The following is a 25,623-nucleotide window of genomic DNA, read 5'->3' as shown; positions in this document are numbered from 1 at the left end:
CATGGGTTGATGCATGGCATGACACATGACATTTACTTTTCTAGCACTGACTGCAGGAATGATCACTTCATCCAGCACACATAATCTTCACACACTCAGATGCGTATCTTCCTGTCCACAGTGTCTCATCTCGTCTAGCATGATCTTCGAGTGACCACGATCTATAGTTGCCTGAGAAGCTTTCAAAAAGTCCCATCCGAGAATGTCATGACTACACTGTTGTAAGTCGATGAATTCTAAGGGCTGTGTATGGCCACTTATACCCACATGAATGACACATCTTCCTGTAGGTTTTACTTCACATATTTCCCATTAGCCACCTTCAGCAGAGATGTTTTGCTGTCGACGAATACGGTTTTCTGCAACTGGCGGCGGTACTTCTCCAAAATGACTAAATATGATGCTCCAGAGTCCACAAGAACTCGGGCTGGTCGGCCATCCATGAGGATATCGACGTAGTTTCCTATTATTTTTGCAATGATCGACGGCAGAGGATTTTTCTCTTCTGCAGCCTCACCTCCAAGGAAGGTCGCACCCTTTAGTTTTCCAGGTTGCGGCAGCTCGGTGATCGGCTGGAGCTTTTAAACGGCGATGGAGACCGTGATCGGCGTGTTGGGGAGCGTCCTCTCCAGCGGCTAGCTTGCGACGATCGTGATCTACGTCGTCCTGCACCCACATCTTCTTGTTCATCTTCGTTGTCCCGGAGTTGGCGTCGGCTATCTTCTGGCGCGTGCGTCATCAAATATCGGCCGTCTTTCTCGACAATTGCGCACCACATGTCCCGGTCGTCCGCAGTGGAAACATACTGGTTGGTTATCCTGAGTCCTCCAGACATCAGTCGTCCTTGGCGCCCAAACAGGTTCCTCATGCAGCATTGTAGGACCGTAACTTCACCTGAGACTCGACTTTTTCATCATTTTAAAGGGAAATGAAGGACGAGAGATTGGGTTCAATGTCTGTTCCACTTCCTCCCTGATGAACTCTTGAAGTGTCCCGAATTTTTGCTCACCGTGCAATCCAAGTGCCTTCTGAACTTCCTCTCTCACTATCTGACGAAGAACACTTGTGAAATCAGTTGCTTCCTCCATCACAGACATCGATACGACTTTTTCAGACTTCTTGCGTGTAATTCCTTTTTGATGCATTGTCTCAATATACTGGCACCATTTTATGAAGTCGTCTGCTGTCGAAATCTCCTTCAGGAGTAGGGCTTGATACATGTCCTCAGCAACACCCTTCATAAGATGTGCAACCTTATCTTCCTCCTTCATTCTAGGATCCACTATTTTATACAGCTCCAAGACGTCTTGAATGTAGGATGCTGTCGTTTCTCCTGGACGCTTTTCCCTGCACTTTAATTTATCTTCAGCCTTGCACTTCTGTCGTTGTGTGTCGCCGAAATACTTGCGCAGTTCCGCCTGAAATACTTCCCAGCTTGTGAACTTCACCTCGCTGTTCTCATACCATTGTTTGGCTGTGCTCTCCAAGTAGAAAAATACGTTAGCCAAACACACGGTGTCATCCCATTTGTTAAATTTACCTATACGCTCATATACCTTCAGCCACTTGTTTGGATCTCGGCCATCGACACCAGATAACCCGGAAGGATGTCTCATGTGGTGGCACACAGTTGCTGTCATCGTAACATCCTCTTCTTATTCTGTCTCCGATAGATTGCGATCTGTTGAATATGGCTTGAACTCGGGTTTCTCGCCACGTAAACGGCGGCTCTGTCGTGGCCTGTTGGGAGCCACTGTGTCGTCGATAATGTGCGCTATCACAAGTTCCAATACCCAGCGTCTCCACCAGAATAATGTCACGTAGAAGAAGATGTAATTAGATGAATAACGAACAATAACTTAACTTCATGAAGGTTTATTCAGCACTTGCACATACAGGAGCGCAGAGCGAACTGCCTCTAGCCAGAACACATACGGTATATATACAGTTACAGAACATTCCAGTACAATGATTCTTGATATTTGTGGATTCTTCTAGAATGTCCTCGAACCGAATAGAGAAATTAAAGTAAAGTTGAGGTGAGTTTTGAACTCACGACTCTCCATGCAACAGTCTAGTATCATAACCGGTACACCACAGTGACGGTGGTACTGAGTTTCTTCTGCGACAATATCACTGTCCAGTTTCGGCCAGTGGTCATTTCCAAATGTAGTCTCTGTCCCCACGTAGCACTAAATAGTTTTTGAATATCAACACATATCACCACGAAACTTCATTTGAAAAAGGCCTCAGACGAAACTGGACAGGAATATAATGTATTACATGACTCAATAAAGTTAATCTTCTATAAAGAATCTGACAGCCTACAGTGGATATTTATAATGGATTTATCATTGAAAACTTACGAAGAGGACGTGGACCCACACATGAAGAAACAAATGTGTGTCCTGACCACAAACGTAACATTTTGAGCCTGTGAGAAGAAAACGAATCAGTGACTAATGGCGCAAAGCAAATCACGATATGAATAATACTTTGATGAGGACTGTAGAGCACATTAGAGGTGCGGCGGACTAAACTCAGTTTTTCCTGTAGCTCTGTGAGTGATTTAGGTGAAGATTTCTCGAACAGCACAACATCCTCTATGTAAGGCTGGCAGGATATTCATATTCACAAGAAGCGGCGAAGTTAAACAAATATAGACAAAAATAAGCTGTAGATGTCTTTAGCATACAATAATGCAGAAAGATCATATTATGTATTGAGGCCACCCAAGGTGTGTGGTACAAGTAGTATTTGTCCTCATTCGTTGATGACATGCCTTCCTCTGTTTCCTGATATTGTCACTGTATCTCCAAATGAAGAATCTCACATTTTTCCTATGCACTACCCATACGAGGGTGGTTTGAAAAGTTCTCGGAATGGAATAAGAAAAAAGTACTTACATCACTGAAACTTTTATTTTATTTTTCAATGTAGTCTCCTTGTAGGTTAATGCACTTGGCCCAACGATGTTCCAATGTCTTAATCCCATCTTGGAAATGAGTCTCCTCCAGGCCTGCAAAATAGTTGTCAACTCTGTCTATCAGTTCTTCGTCTGAAGTGAATCTTCGTCCACCAAGAAAAATTTTCAGTTTTGGAAGATGGAAGCCTGGCGGAGCAATATCAGGTGAATAAATCGGGTGTGGCAACAATTCGTGGCCTAGTTCGTGTAATTTTGCCATGGCGACGCACATGTGTGCGGGCGCACGTCCAGAGTCGCTGCACTCATCTGGCAGATAATTTTTTCATTTCTAATTCTACAGTTAAAATGTGATATATACCCTTTCAGATCACATATGGCAAGCGTGAGGAGTTTCACGCACTTTCAATCGGTGATCCTCCATGATCATTTTGTGCACTTTTGCAATGATTTCTGGAGTAGTGACACATCTTGGGCGACCAGTGTATTCTGGAAATCGGCATGAATGTCCTTTGCTTTCATATCTTCCTTTCCGGAGTACTTAATCACTGCTCGAATCTCGATTTTTTCCATCTTCGCAAACCACTACGCGGGAACAACAGAGCCATGTCACCGCCACAGCTCTCTTCCAAGAGCACTGACGTGACACGTGTTTATAGGCAACAGTCCAATGAATATTACGTGAACAACTCGTCGCGCTAGCACCTACCTCTCATGATGATCCCGAGAACTTTTAAAACCACGCTCGTATAAAAAGTGTTAATAGTAACCAGTAGACTATACTCATACTACGAGGGAAGTTCACTAACTAATTCAACACATATTTTCTCGGCCAATTTCGGTTGAAAAAAAGGCGGAATTCGTTGTGGAACGTCGTGGAATATTCCCACTTCCGGCCCTACAGCTTCATGAAGTTCCGATAGGTGGCAATGCTGTACGTAGCCTTCGAAATGGCGCCTGTAACAGAGGTGTGTACCAAACACAGAACAGTCATAGAGTTTCTTTTGGTGAAAACCAGATCATCGCAGATATTCATAGATATTTGCTGAATGTCTACTGAGTCTTCAAGTAAACAAAAGCATTGTGAGTTGTTTGACGAGTCATCTGTGATCACCACAACAAGATCGTGCAAACCTGTTCGATCTCCTGCATGCTGGACGGCCGCACAAATGTGTGTCTCCTTCAGTGTTAGAATGTGTGGACATCCTCATTCGAGGTGATCGACGGGTCACAATCAAACAACTCGCTGCTCAACTGGATGTCGCTGTAGGTAATGCTGTTGGGGTACTCAAAGGTGCATGCCAACTGGGTTCCTTGCCACTTATCAGAACGAGCAACCAAGGGCTATCTGTGCGGAATTGCTTGCACACGACAATTTTTTGTCGAAAATCGTCATGGATGATGAAACATGGCTTCATCACTTCGAACCGGAAACAAATGGCAATCCTTGGAAAGAAGGAAGGAAGGCTGCCGGCCAGAGTGGCCGTGCAGTTCTGGGCGCTGCAGGCTGGAACCGAGAGACCACTACGGTCGCAGGTTCAAATCCTGCCTCGGGCATGGATGTGTGTGATGTCCTTAGGTTAGTTAGGTTTAATTAGTTCTAAGTTCTAGGCGACTGATGACCTCAGCAGTTAAGTCGCCTAGTGCTCAGAGCCATTTGAACCATTTGAAGGAAGGCTGGATTTAACGTCCCGTCAACATCAAGGTCATTAGAGGAGGAGGACAAGGTCGGATTTCAAAGGAACCATGCTGTCACTTGCCTGGAACGATTTAGGGAAATCACGAAAAACTTAAATCTGAATAGCTGGAAGTAGGTTTGAACCATAATCCTTCCGAATGCGAGCCCAGTGTGCTAATCACTGCGCCACCTCACTCGGTGGCAGTCGATGGTGTGGAGTCACACCACCTCCCCTCCCAAGATTAAGTTTAGACCTGCATCCTCAGCTGGTGAAGTCATGGCGACAGTCTTCCGGGATTCTGAAGGGGTTATTATATTTGATGTCCTCCCTCGCGGTGCAACGATCAACTCTGAAGTTTATTGTGCTACCCTCAGGAAATTGAAGAAACGACTTCAGCGCGTTACTCGCCATAAAAATGTAAACGAACCTCTCTTTCTCCATGACAACTCAAGGCTTCTCATAAGTTTGTGCACCCGACAGGAGCGCACAAAACTTCGGTGGACTGTTCTTACTTATCCACCCTACAGCTCGGATGTCGTATCTCCTGACATCCATCTGCTTGGCCCAATTAAGGACGTAATCCACAGGAAGCAGTATGAGGATGATGGGAAGATTATTGGCGCAGCAAGACGTTGGCTCCAGTGTCGACCAGTATAACGGTACCATGCAGGCGTACAGCCCCCCCCCCCCCCCCTTAGTAAGGTGACGTACGGCCGTCACATTGAAGGGAAATTATGTTGAAAGTAGTGTTTTGTAGCCAAAAGAGTGGGGGAACACTCTGGTGTATTGGAATCCTGAGTAAAACCAACCTGCTTTTAGAACAAAATTTACTGCATTTCTTACCGAGCGTGACTTATATACTGAGCTACCAAAGTCTTCATTGCAAAGTCGCAGAACCCCTTGCCTTAGAGAAAAACAATTGTCTACTCATAGCACCCTGCAGCATGGGCTGTATTAACATTAATGAAGCGTGAAGGAAGTATCTAAAATATGATTAGAAACAGTGCATTAATTGTTGCAAAAATTCTTAGACCTATACTGTTTTAACCACAGGAGTTTGAGGCTAACAACTCAGAAGCTCTGCTCCAGGTAGTGATCATGGTTCCTCACAGCAAATGAACACTAAACCGTGTCGCCAGTTCCCATTTCCACTAGTGAATTGCAGTAACATACCTCATGATTTAAATAACGAAATCCTGAATCAGCTGCTTATGTTTTTCATGCTTAGGGCAACGAGTATCGAGGATTTATTCTCATTTTCAAGCTCATTTCTGCTGGTTTTTTTTTTTTTTTTTTTTTTTTTTTTGTAATCTTCATATGTGTTGTTTTCTACCTCTGTTGCATTGTGCAATAGAGGCAGAAAGATACGCATGTAAACGTCACAAAAAGTTATCCGCTACATGCAGTTCCCTTCATGATGTTCGTTTGGAAACTGCTTAAGATGGACCTGTATTCATTGGTAGCAACAATTCCTGTCATGTTTGGAACTGATTGTCATTAATAAGCTGTGATATGTACCTCTGTTCCCTGTCAGTTATGATCTTTTTGTAATCACTGTTCTTAAATCATGTTACATGGCTGTAAGCAGTACACTGTTTCTTTTCGACATGTTGGACAGACCATGTTGGTACAGTAACAAATTGGAAACTTCATCCATGGTGTGAACATGGTCACTTCCAAACATGACAACTCCTTATGTGTAAATTGCAGGAGGAGTGGGAGAAAGGAAAGGAAAATGAAGGGATTAGTGATGTCAGCTGCATCAGAACATTATGTGGAATCAGCAGCGATGAGTGAAATTATGTGCCGGGCTGGGATTCGAACCTGTGATCTCCTGCTTACTAGGCAGTTGCGTTGACCATTGTGGCACCCAAAACCCAGTGCATATCACAACTGCATAGGCTATCTTGACACACCTCTCAGCCAACCCACAATCCCATCTAGTACCACACTGCATATCTGTAGTCCCTGTCCATGTCTTACATGCTCACTACTCAAAGATTCCTGCAGGATGTTGGACATACTTCTAAATCTGTACCAAAGAAGGTGGATTTGTTACCCATCTAAACAAACCAATTACTCATATATGAATGTGTGGTGTCTGTTCTTTCGGACATGTCTGAAAGAAGAGACACCATGCATTCATATAAATGATAGCTGCTTTTTGCCATTTTGCCACATCTCCACAGTGGCCCATCTTACTGAGCTGCTTTATATAAACAATTGGCACATACACACCACTTCACTGACATAGGTTACATCATTTGTGATGGGCCACATGATCATCTGGTGCCAGTTGTACTCAATCAGCAGTGCTCCTAAGCAACAAGTGTGCACGTTTAAGAGGATAAATAATGTGGTGTCACCGCCAGACACCACACTTGCTAGGTGGTAGCCTTTAAATCGGCCGCGGTCAGTTAGTATATATCGGACCCGCGTGTCGCCACTATCAGTGATTGCAGACCGAGCGCTGCCACATGGCAGGTCTAGTCTAGAGAGACTCGCTAGCACTCGCCCCAGTTATACAGCCAACTTTGCTAGCGATGGTTCACTGTCTACATACGCTCTCATTTGCCGAGACGACAGTTTAGCATAGCCTTCAGCTACGTCATCTGCTACGACGTAGCAAGGCACCATATTCAGTCACTATGTCTTCTGAACAGATCATATTGACTCATGTACCATCAAGAGCAACGTTCATCGTTAATGGATTAAAGTTAAGTATCAAACTAATATCGTCCGTTTTCTGAATTCTAATTCCTTGTCATGTTCCAGATCTCACGTCAGTATCTTTCTTCCCTCCTCACGCCAGACTGCGTGAGGTAAAATGCGTGCATTTCAGCCTCCTCTAGTAACACGGTGTTGGCTCTTCAGCCAACACAACAAATAACATTTTATCTGTTGAGCTTATGTTCAGCCCTGCTGAGTCAGTTGCTGCCAATAACTGTGTAGCCAATACAACTATATGATTTATAAATTTATGGACCATTTGATTGGATTCCAAAGATGATCATTTAGGTGCATACTGAAGATATAAGTAATAAAGTCTATTGTTGGAACATTCAGAATGCTCCTAAAATGGTATGACTCATTGTGTTCAGGAGAACTTTGTATTACGTAGTATATGTGCCCATGAAGTGGTACACATGGGGATGTTCCAACAGGAAATAGCATGTTCATATTTTATGATGCATTCAGCTTCATCGTAACACCTGAACCATACCATAATAAAATACCACATAGCATACCAAAGACACCACTATTTTCTACATTAGGCCATGATTTTAGGAGGTCTGCAACATATCTCAGCTCTATCATCAGCTTGTACTGTCTGTAGTCTTGGTTCATTGTATGAAGCTATTTTTCCCAGTCATCAAGGGACCAATCATTAAAATCATCTCACCTGAGGAGTAACGACACAATGACAGCCAATGATTTCAAGGGGTCTGCAAAATGTCTAAAACCTATCATCAGGTTGTAGTATATGGACTCTTGTTTCATTGTATCAACTCATTTGTTTCCAGCCTTCAAGGAACCAGTGATTGGAGTCACTTCAATTAAAGAGTGCAGACACTATCCTTGGCCTTCTACTGCAATATTTTGTCAGTATGACATAACTGCCCTGATTTCATAAGTCCCCCATTTAATGTGGATATTATTTTATGCAATATTGCTTGTCTGTTGGAATGGACAATTGTTCACAGATATTGCAGTCACATTCAGTAGATACGGCTGGATACACAATGTCTACAGTGGAAAGAGATGCACACTTAATACTGTGAGTCAAGGAATTCTGCATCTGCTTATAAACTTTAAATATGTAATGTCTCATCACTTCACTCGACATGATATTCCACATAAAAATTGATAATATACATTGTGCAGCGATATTCTCAATACAAGGCATTTTGTAACACATGCAGGAGTTCAGTTGAAGGATCCACTCTGCTTATTTATAGCTGACATCTTTCATGTGATGATATTGCTACTTCATTGCAAGTATTTTTATGCTTTTGTCCATTAGCATCTAGTATGTAAGTCTGATTCTGAATAATATACACTCCTGGAAATTGAAATAAGAACACCATGAATTCATTGTCCCAGGAAGGGGAAACTTTATTGACACATTCCTGGGGTCAGATACATCACATGATCACACTGACAGAACCACAGGCACATAGACACAGGCAACAGAGCATGCACAATGTCGGCATTAGTACAGTGTATATCCACCTTTCGCAGCAATGCAGGCTACTATTCTCCCATGGAGACGATCGTAGAGATGCTGGATGTAGTCCTGTGGAACGGCTTGCCATGCCATTTCCACCTGGCGCCTCAGTTGGACCAGCGTTCGTGCTGGACGTGCAGACCGCGTGAGACGACGCTTCATCCAGTCCCAAACATGCTCAATGGGGGACAGATCCGGAGATCTTGCTGGCCAGGGTAGTTGACTTACACCTTCTAGAGCACGTTGGGTGGCACGGGATACATGCGGACGTGCATTGTCCTGTTGGAACAGCACGTTCCCTTGCCGGTCTAGGAATGGTAGAACGATGGGTTCGATGACGGTTTGGATGTACCGTGCACTATTCAGTGTCCCCTCGACGATCACCAGTGGTGTACGGCCAGTGTAGGAGATCGCTCCCCACACCATGATGCCGGGTGTTGGCCCTGTGTGCCTCGGTCGCATGCAGTCCTGATTGTGGCGCTCACCTGCACGGCGCCAAACACGCATACGACCATCATTGGCACCAAGGCAGAAGCGACTCTCATCGCTGAAGACGACACGTCTCCATTCGTCCCTCCATTCACGCCTGTCGCGACACCACTGGAGGCGGGCTGCACGATCTTGGGGCGTGAGCGGAAGACGGCCTAACGGTGTGCGGGACCATAGCCCAGCTTCATGGAGACGGTTGCGAATGGTCCTCGCCGATACCCCAGGAGCAACAGTGTCCCTAATTTGCTGGGAAGTGGCGGTGCGGTCCCCTATGGCACTGCGTAGGATCCTACGGTCTTGGCGTGCATCCGTGCGTCGCTGCGGTCCGGTCCCAGGTCGACGGGCACGTGCACCTTCCGCCGACCACTGGCGACAACATCGATGTACTGTGGAGACCTCACGCCCCACGTGTTGAGCAATTCGGCGGTACGTCCACCCGGCCTCCCGCATGCCAACTATACGCCCTCGCTCAAAGTCCGTCAACTGCACATACGGTTCACGTCCACGCTGTCGCGGCATGCTACCAGTGTTAAAGACTGCGATGGAGCTCCGTATGCCACGGCAAACTGGCTGACACTGACGGCGGCGGTGCACAAATGCTGCGCAGCTAGCGCCATTTGACGGCCAACACCACGGTTCCTGGTGTGTCCGCTGTGCCGTGCGCGTGATCATTGCTTGTACAGCCCTCTCGCAGTGTCCGGAGCAAGTATGGTGGGTCTGACACACCGGTGTCAACGTGTTCTTTTTTCCATTTCCAGGAGTGTATTTCGGCGACACACGACAGAAGTGCAAGGCTGAAGATAAATAGTTACAAATAAAGATCAGTTTAAAAGGAGCCTGAAAGACTTACTAGTGGCCAACTCCTTCTACTCCACTGACGAATCTTTTAATAGAAACAAATGATGTATTGTATATATTCATACTATTAGTATTGTTATTTCAGCTTAAAAAAAAAATATTGACATCTTCCACATCCACAAGGATCTCCTCAGCATGGATCTATGGAACAAAAAACTAATCTAATCTAATCTGCAGTTACTGTAACCTATTTGAAACTGTCAGTGGAAATTTGCCGATTTGCTTACTGATTTCCATTTATGTGTATATAAGAAGTTTTGTACTGGCAGCTGGTCTGTTAGAACCTCTGAGTTAATATTGGGTTACATGAAGGTTTCCTTAGATGGGCCACTGACTGAAGTGGCAAATTTGCCTTTGAACAGTTCTTCCCTGATTCTGCTGGTGGTGTTTAATGTCCATTGGTTTTTCCATTTGTTGTTCTTTAGCTTTAAGTCATTCCTACCTGTTGTATGTTTTGAACAGTGTTGAATCAGCTTTTGAAATTTTAGACTACTGTTCTTTTAAATTTATTTTAGATAGGTTAAATCTTGAGGGTCTCCAACCTCACTCTCAATTGTAAATGTTAAGCCTAAAGTCCATGCCAGCCAGGTAAGCTTCTGTTTATTATTCTGTAGTTTCAAAAGAACATTTTATGTCTGTTGGTAAATCTGCTATTGGTTATCACAAGTGTTTTATCCTTTTATGTTAGCAGTTTTAGTACAATAACTGAAATTTCTGCTTGCAGTTAAAAAGTTAAAGCCTTATTCGCTTAACTTAGAATTAAGTATTCCCTTAGCCAATGTTACATTACTTAAAAGGCTTTATTAGGTTTTGAAAGACATGAACATCTTATTGCCGGAGCTCTTGACTTAATTGCCATAATGTGTATGCTATTTGTTGACAGTCTCTGCTTCTGAACCATGACATTGTAACTGACATGACACTTGCCCACATTCAATGTCTATTGGTATTTCAGCCTGTGCCCGGTGGCTGTTAGCTCTCACTGAAGTTTTGATTCCAGCTTCAGATTTTAAGTTTTCCATAGATTATATTTGATGGGTGGTTTTAAGTAACTGCCTTTTTGAGCTTGCCATGTCCTGATATGTAATGTAACAAACCTAAGAATCTATTTTCTGTACTCGAGATTACAAATATTTACTGTATTTAAGTTTTTGAACATTTAAATTTCATCTGTCATTCACTGTTCTTGATAGTCAGCTTGGCCTAACTTGGTTCCACAGTTCTTACAACTCAATGCCAGAGTACCAGACTGATTGTTGTTCTTGTTTGTTGTGTAATTTAATGTAGGAACCTTTACTTAATTCCACCATAATACTTTTGTGGATTTTATTTAAGGGTCTTAAAACTCTAATGGGTTTTATGCCCCTTCAAAGTTTGCATGACATTAACTTGTTGTCTACTGTGTTTTAAGAGTTGCACCTGGGGGCGGGGAGGGGCGGGGGGGTGTTAGATGGTTTCGGCCTTCTTATTGTGATAAACAGTAGTCATTTCAATGATTGTTTCTCTGTTTTAAATTTGTTTGTGCAAGTGAAGCTTGTTCTTTAAACTGATATTTCCCTTGTCTTAAAGACTGCTTGTGTAAGAGAGACTTGCTGTTAATTATTATATATCAAGTTCAAGAGAAGGTTGTGGTTTTAATTATCATCCTGTTTGCTGACATATTTTGAAATAAATTTGTAATTTATTAAGGAAAAATGATGCACTCAGCCTGGGTTCACCCTTCCAAGTCTCCTGTCCTTTGTCATTGTATGTTTGAACACTTCAGGAGACACTCTGTCTTGCAAAAACTGGCCTACACAATTTCAGAAACCATAGTCAGGTTGCAAAGTACAAATCTCCTTCAGTATTGTTGATATCCATCTTATAAAGACTATGAATATGAAAATAGGCAGATAACAGGCCCATACAAACTATTATCATGAAGGAAGTGAAATTTTAACATATAGGGTGCAATAAAATATAGCCTCTGTCTCACACTTTGTAAAAAATCAGACAGCAAATTTACATAATACTAATTTATGTGATACCAATGTCCAATATTAACTGTTTTGCTGTGGATGAACAAGATTTAGACCATCAATGGAAGGAAGAGACTGTGAGTAACCAATATGTCACACAAATACTGTAACTTTTACTTGCACCATAGCACTAGAATAGATATTGTTATCATATTAGTTAATTAGAGACAAATGTAATAATTACTAGAGTCATAGTATATGAAGATGGATTTTCTCCAGAAAACATATGACAACTAAACACACTGTTTTACTTGTCTGTTCCTGTAGCAAGACACCTCTGGACAAAAGTCCCTATTCATACCATTATCTATCCAGCAATTTCTCCATGTCTCAGGAGTCTCTATAGAAGATTTCGAAATATACTGTATGTTATGATCCAAAATATTTCTGCTTAAGTGAATGGCTTGTTGTAACTGCTTTTATAATTCACAATTTTATGCAGCCACGGATTTTCTGTTACTTAAAAGTTTATCTCTGGACAAGACAAATAGTACATTTTGAGACACATGATATTTTTCATACTGGTATTTCTCTTTCTTTCCAAATTCTTTAATTCTGTCATTTAAAAATAGTCACGTGTTTTGATGAAGAAAACAAAAGTGTTTACCTTTTTAATAAGGGCTGCTACACCTGTCAGTGCACCCTTGTCTCTTCCACTTCCCTTGTAGCCATGAATAAGCACTTTAAGTGGTTTACTGTGATTAAAGTTAGTACTCTGCAGTGAACCATTCCCATAGTCAATAACCTCCTGAGCAGTTGTGTTGGCACGAGTGAATAGCCAGAATTTTGTATCTACACTTTCAGGTGATTCTGGCACTTTCATGAATGCTGAATGCTTTTTTGGCATTGCAAAACAACCCACATCATCTAAAATACACAAAATATGGATATTAGACAAGAAAATGTATTTGATAAGAGAAAAAGTAGATTGTTTAACAGTATGCACAATACATCAGAAACATAAAAGTATTGTTAAATTAAGAAACATCAGTGTATTCAATTATATAAGTGGTACAATGTTTCCTGTCTTTCAAGCTCTTTTCTTTCATTACTCTGTGTTAAGAGAGATTTAGTGAACACTACCTATGTTATCATACAATCAATATCGAAACTACTTCCCGTGGTAAAGTACCATACAGATTCACTGACAGGCACTGCTACTTAATATTTTTCATTCATTGCACTTATTCAGATGGAAGTGTAGTGTTTTCTTTCTGCTTCTAGTATTTTATTTGCAGGTGCAACTGGAAATAACTGTGTTTTTTGCAACAGTTTCATGTGTAAAGTTCATATGGAGCATCTAACATAAAGGTAATAAATAGTAATAAAATTGCTGCTCTTGTCATGATTCAGTGCATTGACAGACAACTTTCTGGAAAACCACAAGCATGACATTTAACACTGACTGATAAGGTAACAAGTAATGCTAATGAAAAATAGCAATGTATCATTAAATCTACACAAAAAATGAATTAAAAAACGAGCAATTTTTCACGTGTCTCTCCAATGATCTAGAAAAGAAAAAAATGTATAGTGGTGCCATACTAACAAGGAGCACCTTTGACATCAAATGCTCAGAACCACACAAAACAGTGCTTACAGTAACACTCGCTCATAAAACAGTGGTCTGTCATTTCCATTCAAAATGTTGCATTCTACCACAAGCGACATTTTAATAGAGAGAAACAAAGTAACAGGATACTAACTACCATAAGAGGAAAACTATACATAATTCAGTGACATTATTGTATCATTACATCTTCAGCCAACAATGACAAGAACACAAAACACAAATATCCTAGACACCTGATAGTACTTATATCAGTGCTCATAGTGCAGCTGTGGGATTTCGATGAAGTGGGTAAAATGAAGTGGCAGAGAACAACATGCACACATTACTAAAGACATGTTTTTACATTAAGAATCACTTTCACATTGAAGCAGTCCAGTATCAAGTGCCAAATTAAATACATATTCGGATGATGATAGGGATTTTCTCCACCCGGGACTGGGTGTTTGTGTTGTCCTCATCATTTCATCGTTCATAAAGGTGATGAGATTGGACTGTGTAAAGTTTGGGAATTTGTGCGGGTGCTGATAACAGCACTTTTGAGCACCCTGCAAACCAAATATCATCATCGTCATCATCAGATGATGATGATACGGGTATGTCAACATTGCAACCTTTCTTTCGTCAAGCATACTGCAACATAGGCTTATAATTTAGTGAAGAAAACTGATTGTAAATTGCAGAGTGAAGTATATTTCTGAATTATTAAATTATATAGTATACCCATGAAATCTCTGCCCTTGACCCCAATTTAATTTCCATATTCAGCATGTCACAAATTTGTCCCTAATATTTGGACCAAATTCACAGAACTAATTCTCTTAATGATATCACTATACACAGTTTTCACAGCAGCCTGCATGCAAACCCTCCAAGAGACACATTTGTACTGCAACTATACCATTCACATAACTTGAGCACTTGTTAGTGCAGCTACAAAATGCCACCATCTTATGATGCTAGCAGACAAGTGTGGAGTTTCATATGGAAATGGCACAGATCACTGTTGTTTTTATGATTGGTTGTTAGTCTTAGCATGATTTTTGTGGTTCTGAGTGTTTAAGGTCAAAGATGTCCCACATCAGAACAAAAAAATTATTTAAAATATTATATGTTTCAAGACCGTAGTGGCCAACACACACTCATATGGAACACACTTCCTCAACCATTCTTATTGCTATATTTTCCATAGAGTATTCTAAAGTCACCTGATGTGAGGTCTGTGTATGACTTCTAGAGAGGATGCTGTGAGCCACAAGGAATAGGTTTTGAGGTCACAAACCCTGTGCACTGGCCACCTGGGCCAACATAATGCTGGCTTCAATTTATTGTTTAAGTGGTACTGCACTTTACAGTAGTATCCTAGTGCCAGTTATTGTCCACTGTGTGGTTTTCAGGATTGTGAGTTTTACTCTCTGGACTTTGCCAATGCCTGATGCCACAAGACTCAAGTTTAGACTTGGTATGAGATAGGTTTTCCTCATAGATTGATTGCTTCAGCTTGTGAAGAACTTATGTGCATTAAGTTTTATGTAGTGTGCTGACTACAAAATGGATGTTGCTCAGAATTATTTTCTAAAATGTTAGTTCAAAAATAGTGAAGCAGTTGTGCTCATAAATAGCTTTGTCAATTGAATATTATATTCTGAATGTCACAAGGCTTCGCCATTTCAAAATTTTTATTGTAAAAAATTGTGTGTTGTGCATTTGTCTGAAACTGCATTAAAATGTGCACACTATTAAGTTTATCAAGATGCCATTTGTAACAAATTTTTGTGTGAAATTCTCATACTGGTAATCCGGAATTTAATAACAGCATTACCCAGTAGAAGCCATATGCAAGTTCTTTGCATAAAATAATTTAAGCCAGAATTTTTGGAATTCTGATATTTGTCCTTTATACAAATATGAAATATAAATAACTGTGCTTGATTTAATTCTAATTTTGGTATGCTGCAGCAGATTTTTAGGGTTGAGTAGTCTAGCATCTGCGTGACTTCATGAATGAAGATTTTCATAATCTACCAATGTCTTTCTATTTTGTGCATGTGGATAGCACTCTATTGTTCTCTATCTGGGGCTCTCCTAGGTGAGCAGTTACAAAGTTGAACAATACTAAAATCACAGAAAATTATGAAAATAAAAGAATAATATTGAATATCATTAAGCAGAGATATAAAACAATTTGCTAAAGCATATAATCATGTAAATAATGACTGAAAATGATTTAATCCATAATCTGTAGTACCTGCAAGCAATGTCACTGATCATTATAGTATTAGGCTGAAAGCCACTAAATTACAATAAAATACATCTTATAACAACACACAGTTGTGCATCCAACACAATGCTATTGCTTCCTACCATTTAGTATGAAGTGAGTAGTGCAGTATGCTAATTAAGGACTAAAATTTCTTTTGGGTAAATGATATTAAAATGTGTTTGGCAAAGGGTTACTTAAACAGAATAAAAGTACATGTATCAAGCACTGGTTAAGACAACCGCACCCCTCTTAATGTTCTGTATTAATTCATTTTGTGAACTACACACTTCAAAAGCCCCACAAACCATGAACATTGTTGAGGATGGGTGACTCATATGCCTCAGTGATACAGACAGCTGTACCATTGATGCAACCACAAGAAGGGGTATCTGTGGAGAGAATAGACTAATCCTGAATAGAAACAGAAGCCTAATCAGTAGCTGCAGGGGCAACAGTCTGTATGACTGGCTGATACGACCTAGAAGCATTAGCCAACATGGCCTTGCTATGATAGTACAGTGAACAGCTGAACGCAAGAGGAAAGTACAGCTGTTATTTTTCCTGAAGTCAGACAGCTCTATTTCTTCTTCATAATCTCCTCTTCTTCTCTGGCAAGTTCACCAGCCCTCATAATTAATCTGTGAGGGGAGATGATCCAGGGCAGGCTCGACTCCCCATCTCCTGGCTGTGGCACACTGATGCACTCAGCTATCTGGGTGGATCTTCAGTAAAGTATTCCAGGGGTAAAATAGTCTGTTATTCAGATCTCCAGGTAGGAACTTCACAGAAGGATGTCATCATCATGAAAATCAAAACTTGCATTCTAAAGGTCACAGCATGGAATGCCACATCCCTTAATGAGGTAGGTAGGTAAGAGAATTTAAAAAAGTAAATGTATAGTTTGAAGTCAGATAGAGTGGGAATTACTGAAGTGTGGTGGCAGAAAGACCAAGGCTTCTGGTAAGGTAAGTGTTACAAATACAAACTTAAATTATGGTAATGCAGGAGTGGGTCCAATAACGGATAAAATTATAGGCATGCATGCAAGCTTCTATAAACACAATAGCAAACACATTATCATAGCTTACACATGAAGCCAACACAAACCACAATAGTACAAGTTTATATGACAACAAGCTCTGTAGATGATGAAAAATTTGATAGAATATGTGATGACATGAAAGAAATTGTTCAGGTAGTTCAGAGAGGTGAAAATTTTATTGTGATGGATGTTTGGAATCAGTAGTAAGAGAAGGAAGAGAAAGAAAAACTATAGAAGAATATAGACTGGAACTAAATGAATGAAAGAGCAAGCTGCCCAGAAGGACTTTGCACACAACATAATTTAACCATCACAAATACTTCATTCAAAACTCATGAAAGGAGGCTGTATACGTAGTAGAGATATTGAGACATAGGAAGATTTCAGACAGATGATAAGACAGAGATTTCTAACCCAGGTTATAAAGTTGCCAACCACTCCCAGAGGAAGATGTAGGCTATGACCATAATTTGGGCATGAACTGTAGATTAAAACTGAAGAAATTGCATTAATGTACGATATTAAGAGGTGAATTTGGATTAGTTGAAGAAACCAGAGGTTTTTCACAGTTTCAAAGGGATCATTAGTGAACAACTGACTGAGATAAGGGTAAGGAACATGACAAGAGATGAATGGGCAGGCATGAGCGACGGAATAATGAAGGAAAGGAGAAAATATAAAAACGCAGGAAATGAAGTTGATAAAAGGAAACGTAGACATGAACAAAATGAGACTGACAGGAAGTGCAAAATGGCAAAGCAGTAATAACTAGACAAGAAATGCAGGGGTCTAGAAGCATGCACATCTAGGGGAAAGATACAGCCTTATTCCACAAATCAACTTGTGTGTGGTGGAGAGTACTTCGTGTACTACAATCACTTCCTGCTTTTCCTGTAACAGTCATGAAAGGTTCATGGCAAGAATGATGCTGGTAAGTTTCCATGAGGGCTCAGATCTCTCCAATTTTATCTTCATGGTATATACCTAGGAATAAGGAATTATTTGTTTACTCTTCTAGGAACTTACGATTTCAGAACTTTTAACAATAAACCACACAGTGATGCTTCTCTTGCAGCATCTGCCACTGGAGTTGGTTGATCATCACCATGTCACTTTCATGCTTACTAAATGAACTCATAACGAAAAATGCTGCTTTTCTTTGGGTCTTCTCTATTTCATCTGTTAATCCTATTTGGCAAGGACCCCACACTGATGAGCAATGTTCGTGCAGTGGTTGAGCAAGGGTTTTGTAAGCTGCCTCCTTTGTTCATGGACTACATTTCCTGAAGATTGTTGTAATGAATCTCAGGCTGGCATCTGCATTTCATGTAATATATGTTTTATGTGGTTGTTCACCTTTAATTCACTCTGTATGCTGACTCCTAAATATTTTTAGAAGTAACTGCATCCAGTGATTGCTCTACAATCATGTAATCATATGATAATTATTTATCTTTATGCTCAATTGCAGCTCCCTGCACCAAATGTCAATCCTTTGCATGTCTTCTCGCATTTCACTAAAATTTTTTAGATTTTTTACATGATCTGCAAAAACCTCATGGAACTTCCAATGTTGTTTACTAATACACTTAAATATATTGTGAAAAGTAATGGACTTGTAACACCGCCTTGGGGTACACCTGATGTTACTTTTTTTGTCTGAAGACTTCTCTTCATTGAGAATGAAACCTAGTTGTGCACATGTACCATTTCTGGAACACAGGGGGCATTGTTCTCCTTGAGTAAACAAGGGGAATGAAACCTAGTTGTGCACATGTACCATTTCTGGAACACAGGGGACATTGTTCTCCTTGAGTAAACAAACCACCCAGAAGCACTAGGCTGATTTAATGACCCTTGTGTAAACGAAGTGCTCATTTGGGTGCATTTATTGTTTATTTATGACATAATTAATGGACAATAACTGCTAAAATAAAATCAGTTAATGAACAATAACTGCCATGATAATTACCATAATTTTTGGACAAGATGGCAGCTGAAAGGGGGGGGGGGGGAAGGAGGGACTTGGGTTTATGTTTACCCAGATGTTCAGATTCTTTTTGCTTGAAGTGGCAACTGTTATTTTAATGATGGTAATTTATGACTCAAAAACAGTGAGGTCTCCCACACTGCCATCCCCACTGCCCCCAACATTGAGAATGAAACCTAGTTCTGCACATGTACCATTTCTGGAACACAGGGGACATTGTTCTCCTTGAGTAAACAAGGAGAATGAAACCTAGTTGTGCACATGTACCATTTCTGGAACACAGGGGACATTGTTCTCCTTGAGTAAACAAACCACCCAGAAGCACTAGGCTTATTTAATGACCCTTGTGTAAACAAAGTGCTCATTTGGGTGCATCCCCATCACTGTCCCTCCCCCTTCTTAGTGCCCTAGCATCCTGAGACTGTCATACTTAATGTGTACCTTGCTCGAGCACCAACAGCAGCAGTAGCATCAGTTAATTCAGATGATATTGCAAATTTCTAGCATAGTATAGCACCCAGTGGCACTGGCATAGTTTTTGCAAATGTTTGGCATCCAGTGCTATTTTCTACAACAAACAGTGCTATTGATGGTTTCATGGTTAATTTTACTGATTCTTTTAGGACAATGCATATTTCATTGTTATTTTACTGATTTTCCAACACTTTTTAAGAAGATAGACATAAATATGGGTTTATCATCTCTTTTTCCCACTTTGTAAGATGATACACAGAAATATGGGCTTCATGACTATTTTTACCAAATTTTCTTAAGACAACACACATAATTATGGGTTTTGCTGCTACTTGTTTGATTTTCAGGAAACATATGTCCATATGACACTATTTACAGTTTTTCGGCAAGTTTTATCGATTTTTTCCTGAGTATTCTACAAATGTATACTCTTTCAACAAGACACACTTCAATAAATACAGAGCTTTAAATGTATAATAGCTAACACCACAGTGCGTACCCTGAAAGCACACTAACATATGACACTGCTTACAGTACTTAAAAGTTCTGTTGATTCACTCTGCAAATAGCCAGCTTTTACAGGAAGATAAACCACAACAGGAAATACATATTTTGCTTAAAATGAACATATCCCATTGCACTTTTAGTTTGTGCCCCCTAACATTATATGATTATATCTGATGTGTAAAAAAAATATATCAGCATGAACATTTCTACAGAGATAAGGTATATAATTCATTTCATTCACTAATATGCTCCAAACTTGTGCTGCTACCACTGGGGTAACAACAGGGGAGCTATGCAGTGTACTTAAAAACATAATTTTCCATATTCCTCAGTGTTTCCTACCACACAGTACAGCATGCTTCAATGTGATCAAAGTGATTTTCTTGATATCACAGATGACATGGAAAGGGGGCAACAATTACTTCTTGAATTAAAAAGAAAAAGAAAAAAAGAAGAGTGTGACAGGACCTTCCTAGTCCATACTCACTCTACCACTTTATAGCCACAACTGAACCTTCCACCACTGCTCCTTGAAGCTTGCCTGCCACACATATGTCAATAAAAAGGACAGTAAGAGTTTAGAGTCCAAATTGTCTTGACTGGCAGCTGGGCTCTCCACACCACTCCTCCCCCAGCACCCGGGGGTCAGAGAAGCAAGGAGCCTGCCATTATGAGCGATGAGCATATCCCAATTTAAAAACCAATAGTGCACCTCCTTTCCACTAGCCCTACATATTCAAGCAGATGGCATGTATACAAATGTGCACCCCTTATAGTCGCTTGAAGAGTGATAAAAAAAATTCTGAACACTTCTGCCATGCAACTGCAGGTTCAGCACTTGCATGCGTATTGTCTCTGCTTCCACAAATCACTACTGCATGCATGGTATGTCAACAGGCAGTCTTAAATTCACTCACACATATTAAGAATTTTTTAATCTAACTCATCTATTAGTTTCTGTAGTTAAATGCTGTTAATATGCCATCACCCTGGTACATTTTGCACCATAGCAAAATACGTACAGTAAGCTTTGTTATGTCATTTGCAGTATGTTTTGTAGATGAGTGATGATGTCATTTCAGTAGTGTATGTTCCAGTTATGGCAGATGGCTCTCCCTTCATGTCAGTTCCACTATCATGTTACACACTACAATTTTTGCATCTTATACCTGATAGCTGATATGCTACTAGCTCATATCACAAGCAGTATCTTAAAATCCAGCATCAGAAATAAACATTTTTCTATCAGAAAAGATTTTAATTATGGATTAAAATCAATCCCATTACATGTGCTTAGAGTTTTTGGTAGTTTGTTACACCATTAAACAAAATCAACGCATTGACATATAGACTCTGAGCTGTCATTTTTAATTTTGTTCTTTTCCAAGAGAAGCTATATTTCATTCTAGTGTTGTGATCATGTGCATCACTTCACTTAGTATCATTAGTTTGTAGACTCATAAAAAGGTAACTAAGCTAAATATTGGTTTTGTTGGTTGTGCTCGACAGCTTTGAGAAAGCATAGAAATGACACATTGGAACATATGTAACTGTTGAATATTTTTTTTTTTTTTTTTTTTTTTACATCCAGCTTCTGTCTCAGACCATTTGTCATACCTCTTGCGCTACATTACAGATACAGGACAAGCTTAATGCAGAAAGGATATTTGAAAATTGTGGTAATATATACAAAATGCACAATGTTGTAATGTACAAAATACTTAGTTTCTCTTAATAACAGGTGCCACATATATCTCAAAAAACAGTTGTCAAATGTAACATTTGTAAGTAATATTTTGTTATTCAAAGGTAGATGCATCGAGTCCCCATCACACAACTATACAAAAAATATATAAAATGAAATGGCAAGTAATTGCTGTTACAACTAGTATTACCTTTGTTTTACAATACTCCATGCATCTACCTTTACAACAAAATTTTATTTACAAATTTTATATTTTGTCAACTGTTTTAGGAGCTACATGTAACACCTGTTATTGACAAAACTGTGAGTATTGTGCATCCCTTATTAAAATGTGTATTGTGTATATACTACTACAATTTTTAGATGTCGCCTTTGCATGAGACTCATTACTCCCCCGCATGGGGCCCCGTGGCCAATAATGCCATAGGATCATTTTTGTATCCAACATTTTACAACAGGTTCTGGAAAATGCTCTCTAACCTAAATTGGCCGTACGGTACAACAAGTGTTACAATATGTCATTTCTATCATTTAAATATGTCTAGAGAATACATTGTTTGCCGCACAGACACTTCACGCCATGAGTCTATAGGGCCTATCCTGTATATAAGTTTTATTTCTTGTTTCTGTAACAGCAGTAGTCTATTTCAATGGACATCAGTTGCATAGCCCCATGATTCAGTCCCACAGATAACAAAGAAGTAAATTGTTTCAAAGTACTGTAAGTACTTTTAATGTTTGCCTAGGAACAATCTTTGTGTGTTTTCTATTCAGAAATAAGCTACTGCTGACTTATCTGCATCAAAATTAATTAATTTTGACATCTGAAAATTTTCTATCAGAAAAGATTTTAATTATGGATTAAAATCAAACCATTGACATATGGACTTTGAGCTGTAATTTTTAATTTTGTTCTTTTCCAATTGAAGCTATATTTCATTCTAGTGTTGTGATCATGTGCATCACTTAACTTAATAGCTTTTGTTTGTAGACTCATAAAAATGTAATTAAGTTAAATATTGGTTTTGTTGGTTGTGCTCCACAGCTTTGAGAAAGCATAGAAATGACACATTGTAAGATGTGAAACTGCTGAATTTTTTTTTACATCCAGTTTCAGTCTCAGACCATTTGTTGTACCTCTTGCATTATTAGGTCCAAGGTGTCGTTCTCCCTCTTGAAAACAAACTATATGATTACTAGTGCAAAGTGAAGTAATTGTTCATGGTAAATGTCAGGAATGCTCCTTCATAAAGGACACGGCCAGTTGCCATACCCATCCTTCTCCAACCTCAGCTTGTGATCAGTCTCTAATGACCTCATGATCAACAGGTGGTTCAACACTAATCTTGCTATATATGAATCGCTATCCCTCATCATACAGTGTAGACATTATCTTATGAATAAAACCTGTAATTAAATACTTCAGCCTGTGATCATTTTCAAAGCACACTGACACATACATTTAGATTGTTTCAACACTGTAGCCTGTTGAGGTAAGAAATTGTGTGCATGCTGTACGATTATTTGATTTGTGCTATTTGATTCAGTTTCAGATCTGTAGGTTGTGATACATTTTTACTGATATATCATTTGATACATTTAGACCATTGCAGAAAAAACAAACATTGCCTTTAACCCAAGAATAATCTTTTCAATAATGATTTCTTCAAAAGGCATAGACATAATATTTCACAAATAAAGTCTGTTGCCCTGTTCTTTCACTTTTGGAATATATAACAAACACAAGGAAGTAGGCCATGGCTGTGTTAATTAGCATTTTTTTTTCTTATACTTCCTATTAAGCACAGACTAAACTCTCCAACCTCCCCATCCTATCATCTCCTCCACATTCCCATCTCCCATCCTGTTTATTTGCCACCCTCTGCTAATGCACTCGCCCATCTTTCCCCACTCCTCTCCTTCTTTACTCCTTTTTTTCCCATCTCCCTGGCCCACAACCTCCTGACACTGTGCTTGTTGGCATTCTAGTCCCTGCACACTCCACTAGACAGCGTTTGCCTCTCTCCCGACCCATACACTACTAACCTGTCCCCTTCCCCGCTACCTCCAGATTGCTGCACGCATCCCACATGATAGCTGCATTCCGGCCTGAGATGCTGCAGTTGGTGGTCATGTGTGCATGTGTTGTGCTTGCTTGTGTGTATGACTTATGTGTGTTTAGCTTCTGCTGATGAATGCTGTGACCAAAAGCTTTATGTAGGTGTCTTTGAGTGTTCCTGTCTGCAACTTAATGTGTCTTCTATACGGTAAGTACCAATCTGTCTTTTCCTACATTGTCAAGGATTAAATATGATATACAGAGCCAGTATAATGCTATAGGAGCAAGGAACACTAATACAGAGATCCAAATTAAGTTCATTCTTTCTATTAACCACAAATGCCACTAGGGAGTTAATGAGTTGGCATATAAGTGTTAGAATCCCTAGGCCCCTGAAAAGACTTATCAAGACATTTGGTAACAGCTTTACACAAGATTTTTACTGTACATTTCTGTAGAATAAATGCTCATTTTGAAATTAGCTGCATTGCCCCAGCAGATTGTATCACATGACAGTATCGAGTAAAAGTATGTGAAGTATTCTAGGAGTCTGGCTACAGGCCGACACAGTGATAGGGATTTCTAGGTACAAAGCTGGCAAACTTCATTTTATTATCCAGTTGGATGTCTAGGAGCTTCACACATGGAGTCAGATCTAGTGTGTATTGCTCTCTACTACTCGTGACTGTACATCTTTCACATTTGTTTGGAATTGCACAGTATGAGTCTTTGTATGAATAATGATGGTTAATCTGTTTGCTGTGGCACATCTGTAGTCTGTTCTGTTATTCTTCTGGCTGTCTGTGGCATGAATGATACATTTGGGCCCTTTATTAGTATATAAGTATTGTCAGTAATCATCACAGTTTTAAAGCAGGCTTTATGACTGAATTCCTTGAATGCAGTTACCCATTTCTTTTAAAATTAAAAAAAAACTACTACTTCAAATGAAAATGTAGAATTGAGTTAACCATTAACCAATTTTGGATGAATTTGCTATGGATATAAGCTATTCAAAACAAAGAATTTTATGAAGCATGCTGTTCTCAATTACCCATTTGAATGAAACACACAAAATAGCACTTTATGAAATTGTGTGGATGAAACTATTCTGTTTGTTAAGTTGATGACTTTGCATATCAGTACCATAGTAGGTACATTGTATGGCAAGAAAAGTGAAGTACCCAGGAGACATGGTTGGATGTCAATGTAACTTTGTACACATACACTACATTGGTTAGCATGCAAATAATGAGAATTGCAATTTTCTGTAATAGACAGAATGTCCAATAGGGTGCATTAGTGTTGATTGTATTTAGCATTGTTACCAGACCTGGTAGAATAAATAAGGGAGGTGGACAGTACAAAATCTTGAATGCTCACTGTAAAGGATATGGAGATGCCACTTACTTCTGCAAGGCAGTCTTATCAGCACATGACAGAGATTGGAAAGGGCTTTGTTGTGGTTCTCCATTTGTCCAGCTGGTTGAACATTTTTATGGGGCATTTGGATGTGACAGTGGCCTGATGTGGGACTGCAAAAAAATGTGAGAGCAAGCACACTAATTGTCAAAGTTCTGGTCAACCACATCTGACCTTTACAAGGGAGGATTTCTGTATTATTCTCATCACACTGTCACCCTTTACATCTGCACCTGCCATCTGAAAACAAGTAATGGACTCCTTGCAATGTTCTGTGTCATCCTGTACAATTGGTCAGATACTATCAGCAGCCAATATAGGAAATAACTGTCTTATGAGTGGGTTGCCATTAACACCACAACATGAACGGCTGTGCTAGGAGTAGTTCCATGACTG

The 25,623-nt window shown here is 39.9% G+C and overlaps 1 protein-coding gene across 2 annotated transcripts in view; it reads right to left on the bottom strand.

Moving 5' to 3' along the window:
- The window catches only part of LOC124555659 (pancreatic lipase-related protein 2-like), a 136,150-nt gene that overhangs the window by 98,518 nt on the left and 12,009 nt on the right, over positions 1–25,623 (bottom strand). For both annotated transcript variants that reach the window (XM_047129643.1, XM_047129644.1), the window contains exon 3: positions 12,803–13,062. In XM_047129643.1, coding sequence (XP_046985599.1) covers positions 12,803–13,062 — 260 coding nt within the window. The remainder of the gene's footprint in view (positions 1–12,802; positions 13,063–25,623) is intronic.

This window comes from Schistocerca americana, chromosome X, assembly GCF_021461395.2.
Source record: "Schistocerca americana isolate TAMUIC-IGC-003095 chromosome X, iqSchAmer2.1, whole genome shotgun sequence".
In the NCBI taxonomy this organism is placed as follows: domain Eukaryota; kingdom Metazoa; phylum Arthropoda; class Insecta; order Orthoptera; family Acrididae; genus Schistocerca; species Schistocerca americana.
Note: the sequence above shows the minus strand (reverse complement) of the source record. Positions and strands in the feature narration are given on the sequence as shown.